General features: G+C 39.3%; 1 protein-coding gene across 2 annotated transcripts in view; it reads left to right on the forward strand.

Annotated features, from left to right (window-relative positions):
• Positions 1-14,489, forward strand: part of MAPK6 (mitogen-activated protein kinase 6) — a 29,916-nt gene extending 15,427 nt beyond the window's left edge. The window contains exons 2-6 of one of the 2 annotated variants that reach the window (XM_026855903.1): positions 5,253-6,466; positions 7,171-7,315; positions 10,451-10,615; positions 11,263-11,464; positions 12,092-14,489. In XM_026855903.1, coding sequence (XP_026711704.1) covers positions 5,912-6,466; positions 7,171-7,315; positions 10,451-10,615; positions 11,263-11,464; positions 12,092-13,190 — 2,166 coding nt within the window. In that variant the 5' untranslated portion in view covers positions 5,253-5,911 and the 3' untranslated portion in view covers positions 13,191-14,489. Of the gene's footprint in view, positions 1-5,252; positions 6,467-7,170; positions 7,316-7,831; positions 8,695-10,450; positions 10,616-11,262; positions 11,465-12,091 lie in introns of those variants that run through there. The other variant, XM_026855904.1, reaches the window with a different exon arrangement.
• Positions 14,490-15,210: the final 721 nt, after the last annotated feature.

The raw sequence follows: 15,210 nt of genomic DNA on the forward strand, positions 1-15,210 counted from the left end.
GGCGCCGCTCTGCAGCCGCCGTGCCGGGAGACGTGGGGGCAGGTACCGCTCGCTCCGGCTGCCAGGGTGCCCGCAGGCTCCCCGGGTACCCTCGAGCACCTTTGGTGGAACTAGTGACAGAACGCTTTCAGAAGTAGCTTCAGACGCCCGAAGAAACTAGGGGCTGCTGGAGTTTCAGGATTTGGAAGAGCCGGTGCCCTTGGCTAGGCAGGTGGGATGCACACACCTGGCCTCTGCGTGATGGGGATCTCGTTCTGTGGCTGATCCAGTGCCATGCTGGGTCAGGCTGACAGTGGCCAAGTTCACGGTGTCGTGGCAAAGGACACAGTGGCTCTTGTGTCGCCCTACGGCCACTGCAAGCGTCGATGAAAGCGCTGTTGCCAACAAGCATTTTTATATCTATATATGTATGCGCGTATGTAAAAATAACCTTGTGATAGCACGACGTGTTTATAAACGCGTTACAAATTCCAGAAGATGGTGGCTTAAAACAGAGGTAGATTTTAGTTTGGCAATCGGTTCAAGCAAATGTGTGCGGTAAAGGTAAAATGGGAACTTTCATTTCAACCTCTTGCTCAGGCTCAGACCTTGCTGGTGCGGTCGTTAGCTTTAATTCACCCTTGACTGGTTAACTGTTGGGTGGAACTGCAGAGGGTAGCGGATCTGCCGAGGTGCAGAAGGTTGTGGTTAGCTGGTGCTAGGCTTCAGTGGTGAGTTTTCATTGAATTGTCTGAAGGGAGGACTGAGCCATTTTTATTTATGATACAGAAAACCTCAGTGGATTTTTGTGTGCTTTTACAGATTCTTTAGAAGATTGATAAACTACTAGTAACATTTGCTGACTGCTAGCACAGAGTTCCCTAAACAGTGTGGGGAGCAAGTAGGAGGCTTTAGAAAAGCGGCAGTTTTGTGAGTTGGACGATGACTCACTCTGCCTACTGACTGCAACGTGGCTGATCTAAAAAAAATACTTCTGTGCCCCGTATTTTTATAGTCAAAGGGATAGTACTTAGCAGGTTGTATAATATGTCATTAGTCATTCTTGGTCTTTCTCTTATGAGTAATGATTTGATCATTATGTGGTCTACATAATCAAATTAACTGGTATCTTTCTGTCTTATTTGTATTTCTGAAAAAGTAAATGTCTCATACTTGATTGTGTTTCAGTGTACATCCTGTTTCCTGAAAACTGTGATAAATCCACGTGCAGAAGTTGAGCACAAATTGAAGGGGCTGCTTGCATAATACGGGAAGCTGGTCGTGTGTGATGATGTCTGCCAGCACTAGGAATAATTTCAAAGACGACAGCCCTTCTGTGGGTCACTTCTGCTGCCCTCTCCCGAGAACTGATCTATTTTAAAAGCATAGTTGTAAACCACTTAAGAAACTAGTATCTTTGTGTTTCCTTCTTTAAACTTTGTGGGAGGAAGGAATTAAAATATCGTTTAAAAAAACCCCAGTAGTCTTGAAAAGGTGGCAGTTAGCCGAAATGAAACCATCAGTGCCTGTGTGAATAGCCTATTCGGCACAAATTGGGGTGATAAACTCCCGTTTTTCTATACTATAGTCCGTTGTGTTTCAAGTAGTTAGAGCATGTTGCACAACTGAAGAGGAATTTGTCGGTTTTGTTTATTTAGTGTGTATTTTTAAGACTGTTGGACTGATGGTTATGACTTTCATTGAAGCTGAACACTTACAAACTTTAGGGATGTTGGTATCACTCTTTATAAGTATTAGTGTTTAAAAAATCCACCTCACTATTTATCAAAGTTGAAAAGACTATAAAATGCAAAGAAGAAAATTGGTTACCTTGAGCTCATTTTGGCTTGAGGAAAGCCTTGACTACTTCTAGTTGATTACCTTCTAGTAAATATTACCTTAGTCAGAGTAAAAGAAAGTTTAGGGTTAACTTTTTATTTTTCATGCCTCCTATCTGCTTCTGGTCCACAGGACTGTTTGTCTTAAATGTCTGTTTGCTATTAACTTGTGGATAGGGAAACTAGTTCAACTGCTTCCGTGGCGTGAGCGATGCTCGGGGAGCTGCGCTCCTGGTAGAGGGGCCAAGCTCCCGAGCGGTGACAGCGAAGGGGCTGTAGCGTGTGAGCAAAGGGCTGCGCGAGGTGGGAGGTGGAACTGGCGTAGTGAAAGAAGTGTGTCGTTAATGTGTGGGGTTGTTTCAGAAGCGTTTCTTTTTGTCTAGGCAAGGATATATGAACCTGCTGCAGCATTGTCATCCGTTGTGTTTCCAAAGCAGAATTTTCAGTGGCAGTAAACAAAAGATCACTCTCAATTACTGAATCTTAATTTGTTTTAATAACAGGGCATTTGTGCTAGGACAAGCTCTAATCGTGCTCGCCATACTCATGTGAGGGACTGTATCTGTTTGGTAGAGAGGCTACTGGTCAGTCTGGTCAGCTTCCTAGGACTAGATCCTGCTTTGAATGATAGCCGGGACCTGCTCTTTGTGGGTTTGGGATTAAGTCATTTGCTCACAGTTACACAGGAGTTTGTAGCAGGATCAGGTCAAATCGAAGGCTGTAATGGGTTGCTTACGTTATCAGCATTTGTTTCCTTTAGCCGAATCACTCTGATTCTCAAAATCGTTACATACCTTCTCAAAACATTGTAATTAGTGGTCACCTAGTGGAAGGATAGAGTATAAGCTGACGATTAAAACCTCATCATTTCAGAGATAACAGAATGAAAATTTTAGGGCTCCTACTTCAGTAAGCAAGTGGGTCGTAATTCCGTTTCTCCTTGAAGCAGTAATGTCATTACTGCTTTCACGTTGTAGTTCTGCTGCTACCTTCGTTTAGTTGAGGCAGTTAGGGTGAAGAGATGAGCAGATCTTGCTCCTCGCTGCTGATGGGCATGGCTTTGTGTCTCTTCCTGTGCTGTTGAATGGAACTAGCTAAAAGAGAGGTTCCAGATGTGTCACCCAGCTGGTGCAAACCAATTCGGTATGGCTGCATGTTGAAGACATCAGCAATGTGAAACAATAAGTCTAATTATGGGGAATAATACAACTGGGTTTAGATGGTCCCAGGGATCTAAACTACAGCTTATTGCAGGGTATTTGAACAGAGGCCTTGGGCCTTGAGTTAACATCAACTTTAAAGTGTTAGTATAAGCTACAAAAATGAATTTCTTTAACAGTTTCTTGGGGAATGAAAAGGAAATGGTCTGAGGTGATGTAAACTTTTTTACAGGCAGCAGCTCAGGAAGAGTGAGCCTGAAAGCGTTGCCTGTGAATGAGAAAATATATCTAGGTTTTAAAAAAAAGTATGTCAAAAATCAAGAGGCTAGGCTTCTGTTTTTTACAATTGTGAACAAAGTTGAATAGTCACTGATGCTATCCTAATTAGGATAAATTTTATATTTGTTCTTTAAGCAAATTAATGGGTATTATAAGAAGGATCCTCACACTGATGTCTTCATACTGATACAAATTCAGGATCGTTTTGGGAAAACTAACAGTGTTAACTTCATTATGTTTGTACTAAGGTTATGATAACTCTTACAAAACACTCTAAAATTAGGACTCTTGGCAGTATGCAAAGAAAGGCATCTCGAGGCAATAGTTACACATGCTGAGTGAAGAAAGCTCTGAAGATCACCCTGCTGGCAGGGTACTACACATGGAGGGCAGCTCAACGCCTTTCAGTTTAGAAATCCTACATTTGGTGATCTTTATTTCAAAAGAAAAACCCAGCAGAGGAGGATAGCATGTGTCTCCTCCTCTCCTGTGTTTGTCATGTGGCAGTACAGATAACCTGGAGGCAGGTGGTGTGTGGCAGGAGGGAGGGAGCCAGGGCACTGGGGCTGTGTGTCTTGGTGGCAGTCAGTCTTGAGCCTAAGGAATGGTAAGATTTAAATGTGTTGAAACAGTCTTGTTTCTGTTTGCCACTGTGCCTTTTTTTTTTTTTTTCCTGCATGCAATTCTGATTTACTTTAGTGAATTGAGGCCATTATTTAGAATATGTTAATAATTTGTCAGCTGCTCTTGCTGCCCTCTTAGGAGTGGGGAGACTTGTTTTGTTTGGTCCGGGTTGTCCCACTGAAGTGCTAGCACAGTTTTAAGGGAAAACGCTAGTACAATTAATTCTAGTGTTGGGATAGTTTGGAGAACTTCACGTTATTTTTTTAGAGAGCTGGATGAAGAGCTGAAATACGTTAATCTAAGATTGAAGAGAAGACATTTAGTGGTTAGATGTGACCTATAGTTGTTGAGGAAGAACGTAGAAGTGACTTGTAATGGAATTGCCCAAACCTTACCGCACTGTATGAGGTACACCTTTGACTCTTCTCTTTATGGTATCTCTGAGCTTTTAAAAGAAAAGAGGATGTTGTGCAAAAATGCAACATGTGGTCTGTGTTCCGCTCCCGAGTACGGGGAAACTTACTGAAAAAATTACCGCCTTTGTTTTCATAAATAGTAGTTGCACTCATTAGACTGTTAAAAGCTGTCTGAAAGTGCCCGTATGTTGGGGAAAATAGTTATAGAATAGAACTGTTACTGTGTAAAAAGCACTCGCTGTTAGATTTGCTCTGTAATCTGGGTTGGGTAAGTGTAGAAGTAATTGATAAAGTAATAATAGTTGTCTAATATATAAGAATTAGCTCTATAATTCCTGTAACGATGAATCTATAGAGGCAAAATAATGATTTGAGGTGTTAGTAGACTTCATGCTATATCACAAGGATTTGAGCTTTATAAGTGGCATTGGAAGTGTGCTGTGTATTCCGGAAAGCAAATAAATACCGGGAGTGCACAAACCTTACCCTTTTCGTGTGAACGGCACCCAGTTATCGCTTATTATGGTGAAATACTTAAAACTCTAATTTTGTCTTTGAGTAAGAGCTTAGTGGAAAGAATTACTCCAAAATTTAGTGACTGAGGTGCACGATATTATTGTTTTTGGAGACTTGTATTGGAGAATTACCAGGTTTTCTGTGATATTCCCTTCTGTATTAAGATTCAGTAGGATTTTTTTGTGTGTGCCTTATATTCTCGATAGGTTATATCTAAAATTTTCACAATATATGTTTAGAAATGATGGTTGGTGATTATTGTCAGTTTTCCTTCACAAGTAGAAAAGTATATGTCATTTCTGTTTGGCTTTTATGATGGTTTCTTATTTTGTAACTGGACACTAAATAAGTTGTATATTTAGGATGACTTGAGGGAGTTGGGGATGGAGGAAGACTTCTGTATGTGCCGCAGTACTGATGTATTTTTCTTTCCCTTTCAGGTTGTCACGGAGTAAAATGGATGGTAGCTTTGATTGTGATTGTGGTGAGCTGGAGCCACCTGATCATTAACAGAAGGCATCTTTTGTAAATCAAGAGCTGCCAGTTTCCCGTTTAACTAGACTGTAAACAAAGGAGAGAAAAAGGAGGAAGAAGGAAAAAAAAAAATAGTGCTTACCAGCACCATAGAATGACGCTGCTCAGGACCAGTCCAACACTGAATGTATCTGCACTGTGAGGAGGAGGATGTTAATAGAAGCCTATTATGTGCATATTTATTCACATTTTTGTTAAATGTTAACCAGTTTAGCACAGTAGAGCTGAGTGCATAGTATGTCATTTCATTCCGTTTGAGTTCCTTGTGAGTATTTTCTTTAATGTCTGCAGAAATGCTGCACCTTTCTTGAACTATGAATGCTGCAATCTTTCTATCTTATGCTCGGTTTGAGTTCTAGAGCTTACGGGCTCTAAATTCAAGGGGACACAACAGGCCTGGCTGGCTCATAATGAAATGAGAGTGTCAAGAAACCATCTTGCAGTCGAAGCCAAGTGTTTCTTCTCCCTTTCTGTAAGACCTTTCCTTCAGTTACCAGTGGAAGTGTCTCTGCTTGTTTACAGAAGCTTAGTAGTTTGAGAAAAAAGAAACGTAAAGAATTTTAAAATGGCAGAAAAATTTGAAAGTCTCATGAACATTCATGGTTTTGATCTGGGCTCTCGGTATATGGACTTAAAACCACTGGGCTGTGGTGGAAATGGCTTAGTTTTTTCTGCTGTCGATAATGACTGTGACAAAAGAGTGGCTGTCAAGAAGATTGTCCTTACAGATCCCCAGAGTGTTAAACATGCTCTACGTGAGATCAAAATTATTAGAAGACTTGACCACGATAACATTGTCAAAGTATTTGAAATTCTTGGTCCTAGTGGAAGCCAGTTAACAGATGATGTGGGCTCCCTTACAGAATTGAACTGTGTTTACATTGTCCAGGAATACATGGAGACAGATCTGGCTAATCTGCTAGAGCAAGGCCCTTTACTGGAAGATCATGCCAGACTTTTCATGTACCAGCTGCTACGTGGCCTCAAGTATATTCACTCTGCAAATGTTCTGCATAGAGATCTCAAACCAGCTAATCTTTTCATTAATACTGAAGACTTGGTGCTGAAGATTGGTGACTTTGGTCTTGCACGAATCATGGATCCTCATTATTCCCACAAGGTAGGTGAAGAGTGGGAATATTTAAGTGATACACTGACAGCCATGCCTCTGTAAGATAACATCTTTCTCCCTTTTGCAGAGGAAGGCCTTGTTAGCAGGTGGAATATCGTGTTAGGGATCGTGTTAGAGCTGGAATGCTTGCAAATAGAGTAAAACACATCTCTGGGTGACATGTTTTGTCTCAGGACTACTGCAAGCATAAACCAAAACTTTTTTTACTAGATGTATGTTCAGAAAAGCAGATTGTGAACAGTGAATACAGAACCTAAGATGAAGACCAACATTTAGAAGTGTGACTATAGAAGCCTTGGATAAGTTTGTATTGTATTCATAGTGTGCAAGTGTAGCTACTGCCTGTCATTAGATGTGTTCCTGGTTTCAATGATTATTTCAAAGAGTTCATTATCATATCTGTATTTATTTGACATCTGAAAATAAGAAAGTTTTGCTGCAGTGCCTCATTTGACTAATAAATAGTGTCACACTTGTATATTGTTGCTGTACACTCATAAAGATATTGCTGTTCCATTTTAAAAGGTAGAGAGGCAGAGTAGGGGGCACATGGTGCTATCCCTAGGACCCTGAGACCAAAAAATCTTGTAGTAGTGCGTTAAAAAATAAGAAACAATCAATTAAAATAATGTACCTCTTAAAAAAATCTAAGCTTTTTTCTTTTTTTTTTTTTTTTTAATTAATTTCATTAGGGCCATCTTTCTGAAGGGTTGGTTACTAAATGGTACAGATCGCCCCGTCTTTTGCTTTCTCCTAACAACTACACTAAAGCCATTGACATGTGGGCTGCAGGTTGCATCTTTGCTGAAATGCTGACTGGGAAAACCCTCTTTGCAGGTGGGTAGAATAAAAATGAGTGTGTGTGTGTGTGTGTATTCCTGATACAGCTTAATTATGTTCCTAAAGAAAGATTGATTCTCATGGCTAGTATCAATAGTCACTGACTGTCAGGATTTGCTATATTATTATGCAGTTATATAAGCAAACTGTAAATCAATGTATTTGTAAAACAGATGACATTTCAATTTTTGTTACTCATACTGGTGTGTATTTAGATAAATATCACCCTTTAGTACTCATGTGGTAAATCTGTTTGTAATTAGCTTAAGTGAAATTTCTTAGATGCCTAAGGAGTGTTCTAAATACATGTATTTTAGTGAATCGATGTCTCCAGGGAGTATTTGAGAATTATAAATGCCCCGAGTATCATATTCATACATTTTTTTTAATGTAGTCAACCTAATCACTTCTCACTTATTTATGTTTTAAATTATGAAAGCGTAGCCCTTTTTTTTTTTTTTTTTTTCCCCGTTCCCTTTTTTTTTTTTTTTTGTGTGTGTGTGTCATCTACAGGGTGTTTTGACCTGAACTTTGTTTCAGTGGTATAGGGAGGACTCTTAAAATTTAGCGTGGCATACCAAGGAAATGTGTAACCTCCAGATGTTTCTGGTAAGGTAGGACACAATGCTCTGGTCTCATTGGGTGCATCTACATTAGTGCTTTGGTTAGGATCAGGAGCAAATTTTTGAAGCAAATCTCTTGATGGCCATCCTGTACCACTGCTCAGTGCAGGGACTTTTAGATGTCTTTTTAGATTAAAATGAAACTGCCATTTGCACTGTAGGAGATCACCCAATGTGCTCCACCTGCTGATAGGCATTCAGTCCATGGGAGTAGAGTAGCTAGTCTAGAGTAAACCCCTGAAATGCTTATTTTGTGTGCACCCCGGGGTCTCGGCAGAAGTTGTCTCGTTCAAGCTTGCTCTTGGATTTGCCTCTGTTGGTGTAAATTACTGGAGTAATACCAATAAAACCTCAAAGAACCGAGCTTGTGTGTCAACATTCACATTTACTTTAAATACATGTGGACTAAAAGCCCACTTCTGCAGTAATTCTTAGCATTGTACATCAAGGTAACGAAACTGAGAGCTTTATCCCATTAAGTGCTATTAATGGAGTGCTGTCACCTTGAAATCGTTATTTTGTAGAAATCATTAATATGCGAAGAGGCTTTTCTTAACTTCTAGTGAGTTGCCAACTCTTTGAGATACTAACTATTGGAATAATGTCCCCGGTGTGTATTAAATGCTTGGCTGATAAGAGATTTATTAGGTTTCCATTGCTTCAAGCACTTCTACTGGGAAATAGTGAAAATAGTGGGAGAAAGTCTGCAGATTGCAGCATTCAGCATAAATTGATTGCAACCGCTAGCACTTTGGGGTTTTTTGAGTAGCATTGGTATTTGCCAAAAGTTTTTATTGTTCTAATAGCTGTGCAGTGAGTTAGAATTCTTTTTTTTTAAACTCAGTAACCGAAATCCTAAGTTTGTAGGCTCATTCATATGCCCTAATTGCATTGTGTAGATACCTAGAAAATATTTTTAGATATGGTTGTGAGCCTCTGACAGTTTAGCACTGCCATGGTTTTCTACTCTAAAGGAGATTGGACTTCTTGATGTCATGCATTTGGAAAGGGAAGATGGTTGGAGATACATCAGCCCGTCCTGAGACTCTGAGTAAAATTCTTTTTGCAAAATTGTTTGGAGGGCTTGATGTGGTTAATTTGCAACTTTCTGTCTACTTCTGAGCCATCTCTTAGGAATCTTACTGTCTGAAAAGCTGGCAGGAATGGGAAGGAAGAATGCAGGTTAAAACTGCAGAATACCTGGGGTGAGGGAGGGAAGTTGAGGCAGACAGGTTCAGTAGCGGTTCAAAACAACTTCTCCAATTCGTTCTTCTAAATGAATATTTTAAAACACACGTTTCGCTTGCAGTGGAAAGAAAGATGGTTAATTTTTAGGATGGAAATAATGGTACAGTAGAAACAGTTTTTCAGCAAATTACAGACAGTGTAATATCTGATAGATTATAGTAAGTAATTTGTAGTAGTCTGAAGTAGGAAGGCAAAACAGCTTTTTCAGTCCAAGGCAGCACTTGGGGGGAACCAAGGTCTTAGTCAGATTTTTGTGACTTTGCCTAAGCTTTTCTTTAAGTCACGTGGCAGATGTGTTGTAGGATATCCAGTGCAGACTGCCATGCAAACTGCTGAAGTGAGCTGATAGCACATGGATTTTGAGATAGTACAATCTCTTTCTGGCCCCATTTATTTTTGTATTTAATGTTGCATGTATCAGTATCGCTGCTGGTTGCCCGGAGCTGCTTGTGAAGCAGGGAAACACTGCCATGCAAATAATCCTATAGAGTTTAATCTGCTAGTTGAATCTCTAGGGTGCTACATGCTTCTTGGAGCTGAACAATAAATTGAGGTAGGCAAGCTGTATTTCTGGGTACTCCAGCTACACAGGTACTGAATATAGATGCTGTTCATTCTTCAAAACCTGCTGTGTAGGGCCTTATATTTCTTACCCAGGGAAAAGTCAGACAGTGTTAAAAGTGTATTATAATTTCAATCATAATACAGTAGTTTTAAAAAAAAAAAAAAAAAGATTATACTGCTTATTCTGGCAGGTGATTTTTGTCTTGCACCTGACAGTAATACAGGATTTCAGAGTAGAATATTAATACAAATGGTCATGGCCTGTAAGATCTCTTGCTGAGCTAAACCACTACTGTTTATATTAAAAAGGGACATAAAATTCAAAGTGACGTCAAATATTGAATTAAGTGGATCAGTTGAAAGGGGAGAATTGCAGTACATAGCATATAACAAAAAGATAGGGTGTTGCTGTAGAGTACCTCATCCACAGTGAAAAACATCCTTGCGGAAGCTTAAGGTTAGGTCGCTTTATCTGCGTGTAGCAGCTCTGTAATTCTTCAAACACTACAGCATTTTTGAGAGCTCTTCAGATTTATTATCATTCAAATTTAGAACTTCAGCCTTTACTCTGTAGGAGATAATAGCCTTCTACAGAAAATAGCTGCTTAGAGCACAAAATTTTGACATTCCTTTCATATACTGGGATCAGAAGCGCTTGAAGTTGAAATAGCAGCTTGTGTTTTCTCTTGGTGCTTAGGTGCGCATGAACTTGAACAGATGCAGTTGATTCTAGAATCAATTCCTGTTGTACATGAGGAGGACCGTCAGGAGCTTCTCAATGTAATTCCAGTTTACATTAGAAACGATATGACTGAGCCACACAAACCTTTAACTCAGTTGCTTCCGGGCATCAGTCCTGAAGGTAAGTAATTCAGAAAAAAACCACATCCTGTATTTCAAAAATCACGAAATAATAGCCAACAATTTCACAGTGTGTATGTGTGATTGCTAAAAGCAAGTTTCGGTTAAAAGAACCTGTGTGTTCTCTGAAGGATTGTCTTCTGCTGTAATTAAAAAATTCCTTACACAACAGCTACTTGGTCATCTTTGGAGTAGAATTGTGAATCTCTGCTGGACTTGTTTGCACTGAAATTGCTCTGTTTTGAGACACTGGCCTCTTCTAAATATAAGGGAACATTGGGATGGAGTCGGTGTAAAACAGTTGGCTTTCAAATGTTTTTTTTAAAAAAAAAAAAGTCCCCCAGCCAAGCCAACAGCAGTGTTTCCTGATAGCTGTTAGTGGATACTGATTCAGCTCGAAGCATTCTGTCTCTTAGTGTTTTTTTTTTCTGCTCTGTGTTAAATTATTGTTGATCTTAGATTGGACCTCTACTCTTCTAGCTTTCCTGTGCCTATGGAATACATGTTTGGCAGTATTAGCTGATGCTTCACAGGTAGCTACTTGGAAGAAAATGCATACCTCTAGAGCAATGCGCTGCACCTTAATCTTAAATTCTAGACGTCTGAAATGTAACTTTTCTCCTGTTTAATGATAACTTTTTTTCACAGCACTGGACTTTCTGGAGCAAATTTTGACGTTTAGTCCCATGGATCGATTGACAGCAGAAGAAGCTTTGTCCCATCCTTATATGAGCATTTATTCCTTCCCAACGGATGAGCCTATTTCAAGTCATCCTTTTCACATTGAAGATGAGGTTGATGATATTCTGCTGATGGATGAAAGTCACAGCCATATTTATAATTGGGAAAGGTAAATTTATCACTTACTGTGGCATGTAAAATAACTGAATGGTGGTGTGCTTGAAGTAAAGTTGCTTCGTGGGCATCATTTCCGTTTTTGTTTCTTCTTAAGTTGACCTGAGAATAAACTTTTTCCTTATAGGCAGTGTATTATCTTTGGATTTATAATTCATTAGACTGACTTGGATATGCTGATGCATTCCTGAGATGCACTCAAGACTCTAGAATCTAAAATTACTCCCTCCATTACTTTTTTCAAAAAAAAAAAAAATTCTCTAAAAAATAAACTTTAAATGAAAAGAGTTTTAAATATGATTGTCTTGTCCAATGCTTAGTGTATATAATAGGAAAGAGATCGACAGTAGTTATTTAAAGTCGATTAAACACACTTTAAGGAAGAGTTCTGTACATGGAGTGAGCTATTGCACGTAATTCTGGACTTAAATCTTTCAGATGTGCATATGAGGATTGCTTTATGTCGGATTAAATTAAAAACCTGGAAGCAGTACTCAGTTGGATTGAGGAAAAGCTTTTATCTGTGAATTGTCATTATTCTGTAAGGGAATTTCTAAACTTAACTGTCTCGGGAGCTAGAAGACTGTTTTTAGCTGCTAACACTTAGGAAATTGTTTTACAGATACCATGAAAGTCAGTTTTCAGACCATGACTGGCCTATTCATAATAACTATGAAGCTGATGAAGTTCAGCGTGATCCAAGGGCTCTTTCTGATGTTACTGATGAGGAAGAAGTGCAAGTAGATCCTCGCAAATATTTGGATGGAGATCGTGAAAAGTATCTGGAGGATCCTGCCTTTGACACCCACTTCTCTACTGAGCCATGCTGGCAGTATTCAGATCACCATGAAAACAAGTATTGTGATCTGGAATGTAGTCACACTTGCAATTACAAAATGAGGTCATCTTCATACCTAGATAATTTAGTTTGGCGAGACAGTGAAGTTAACCATTACTATGAGCCCAAGCTTATTATAGATCTTTCAAACTGGAAGGAACAGAGCAAAGAAAAGTCTGATAAGAAAGGCAAGTCTAAATGTGAAAAGAATGGGTTGGTGAAAGCTCAGATAGCACTTGAGGAAGCATCACAGCAACTTGTTGAAAAAGAAAGGGAGAAGAATCAAGGATTTGACTTTGATTCATTTATAGCAGAAACCATTCAGCTTAGTTTACAACACGAGTCTACTGATGTTGATAAATTAAATGACTTGAATAGCTCGGTGTCTCAAATAGAGTTGAAAGGATTAATATCCAAGTCAGTAAGCAGAGAGAAGCAGGAGAAAGGAATGGCTAATTTGGCACAGTTAGAAGCTCTGTACCAAACTTCTTGGGACAGTCAGTTTGTAAGCAGCGGGGAGGAGTGCTTCCTCATAGACCAGTTTTGTTGCGAAGTGAGGAAAGATGAACAAGTTGAAAAAGAAAATACTTACACCAGTTATTTGGACAAATTTTTTAGTAAGAAAGAAGATGCTGAAATGCTAGAACCTGAGCCAGTAGAAGAGGGGAAGCTTGGGGAGAAGGAAAGAGAAGAGAGCTTTCTCAGTAACAGTGGGGAACTCCTCTTCAACAAGCAGCTGGAGGCTATAGGTATTCCTCAGTTTCACAGCCCCGTTGGTTCGCCCCTGAAATCAATACAGGCCACGTTAACGCCTTCTGCTATGAAATCATCTCCCCAGATTCCCCACAAAACATACAGCAGCATTCTGAAACATCTAAATTGAAACACTCAGCAGACATTTCTTTTATATTCATGAGATGTGTTTGTCTTTTTTTATTACTAGTGTAAGTAATTTTTTTACTTGAATCAGATGGTGTAATTTTGGTATGGATTTCATTAGTTTTCTGTTTACCATTGTTTTTACAATCCAGAATTACTTTCTATACATGAGTTAGTTTTGTTTTTTAAACTGGCATGTCGTTTGCACACAAGATTAAAGAATAGAGCAAAATAATGCAAAATGCAGGAGGTAACAAAAAAATGCACTAAACCAAGTAAAAAAACCACAAAAAACAAAAAAAAACATTCTCTCAGTAAAACAGTGTCCATGTTTTGCAGAAAAAGAACCTTGCCTTGAAATGTACACAGTGAGACTGTACATAATTGCATGAAAATAATCTATTTTTCCCAAAACGTTTTTTTTTTTCATTCATGCGTATTTTAGAGTTTTTCATACTGTACACATTTCTTAGACACATGATACCAGCAGCAACTGAAACGAATGCAGAATTTGGTACGCATGTGTTATCTACCTCAAGGTAACAGCAGTATGTGGCAAAAACATTAACCACCCATAGTGCTTCTCATTATGCACTTCTATTTAGCCAGCATTATTGTAGTAGCTATTATTGAAAATCATTCAATATTTATAAATGTTCTGGTATGCATTCTTTATAGTGAAGTGTTAATATGCAGCACTTTTATTTATTTTAGCAAATAAGTATATTTCTGTAATTATAGAAAGTCAACTTAATTTTTGAGTTACTTTTCAGATAAAAGTTTTTGTTTAGCACTATGGTTTTATTGCCTACATAGCTGGATATATATTAACATCGGCTTATTCTGAGGCTATCCAATAGACTTTTTATTTTTTAGTTTTCATTTCAAGTAAAGCACTCACTGTGTATAGGAATTTGTAATTGGAGGTGCTTGATCTCTACAAAAGAAAATTAGGAATTGCTTTATTATCAAATGCTCCTAGAAGTCTTAATTGTGTTCATTTTTTAAAAATTTTGTAATGTTAGTTGTGTGCATGGAAATAATTAAGGTACAACATTACTGTAGGTTAAAGTTCTATATGGTGAGACATTTTGTTTTTACTGTATGTTTTTACCGAATGATTCCTGTCCCGTTCCCAACCCCCCCCCTCAAAAGCAAGCATGAATAAAATTAGGTTAAATATAGCATGTAGCATCTCGGTCTTCTGAAAATTTGTTTTACCTTCTGATTTTTTGAAATACTGGATGTATCATTGGCTCCCCTGTTTAAAACGAAAAACAAATAAAAACATGGCCAGCAAAAATGACTTGTTTTTTGATGCTTTGTGCAACAGAGAGATGAAGAGCTGCTGCTGTAACGCAGCTGGCTGTACTGTGGAGGCGGGCCGGCCTGCCTGCACTCCTCGTACAAGGTGCTCGAGGAGGGATGAGGAATTTTCTTGCCATCTACCCTAGAAGTGCTGCTGCTGGGGATGCAGCGCCCTGGAAGGAGGCTCCAGAAGCCTGCTTCTGTCCCAGTGCCTGCAGCCTTGTGTGGTGGTATGGCTACGAGGGTGCGGTACTGTCAGTAACCGTTCTTGTTGAAAATACAATTGACTTTCAGAGTATAAATGAGCATTACTCTTTCATCAGTTTTTTAGACAGTGTGAAAGTGGAAAAGCTGCTGCGAGTGTGTGCATGAGCACCGTCGTGTTGCTGACAACCTGGGGCGAAGGTAATCGTGCAGGTCCCTCAGTCAAGAGCCTGGCTGGAGCACTTGCACAAGGAGATTGTGGAGCAGGACCAGGTAACTCCCATGGGATGTTCCCGAACGTGCAGACCGGGTCTCTGTTGCAGCAAGCCCTAACAACAGTATGTATTTCTCTTCCAGTTCCTCCTGTCAGAACCATTCCTGAGGGAGCTAATTAGCCATATAATAAAGCTACATCTTTTGGCAAACTCCTATAACTTTTTCCATGACAGTATCTTAGTTTCCCCAATTTTTTCCATCTCTACCCCTCTGGCAGGCAGCACAGGAGGCAGCTT

This window comes from Athene cunicularia, assembly GCF_003259725.1.
Source record: "Athene cunicularia isolate RWA chromosome 10 unlocalized genomic scaffold, athCun1 chr10_part1, whole genome shotgun sequence".
In the NCBI taxonomy this organism is placed as follows: Eukaryota; Metazoa; Chordata; class Aves; order Strigiformes; family Strigidae; genus Athene; species Athene cunicularia.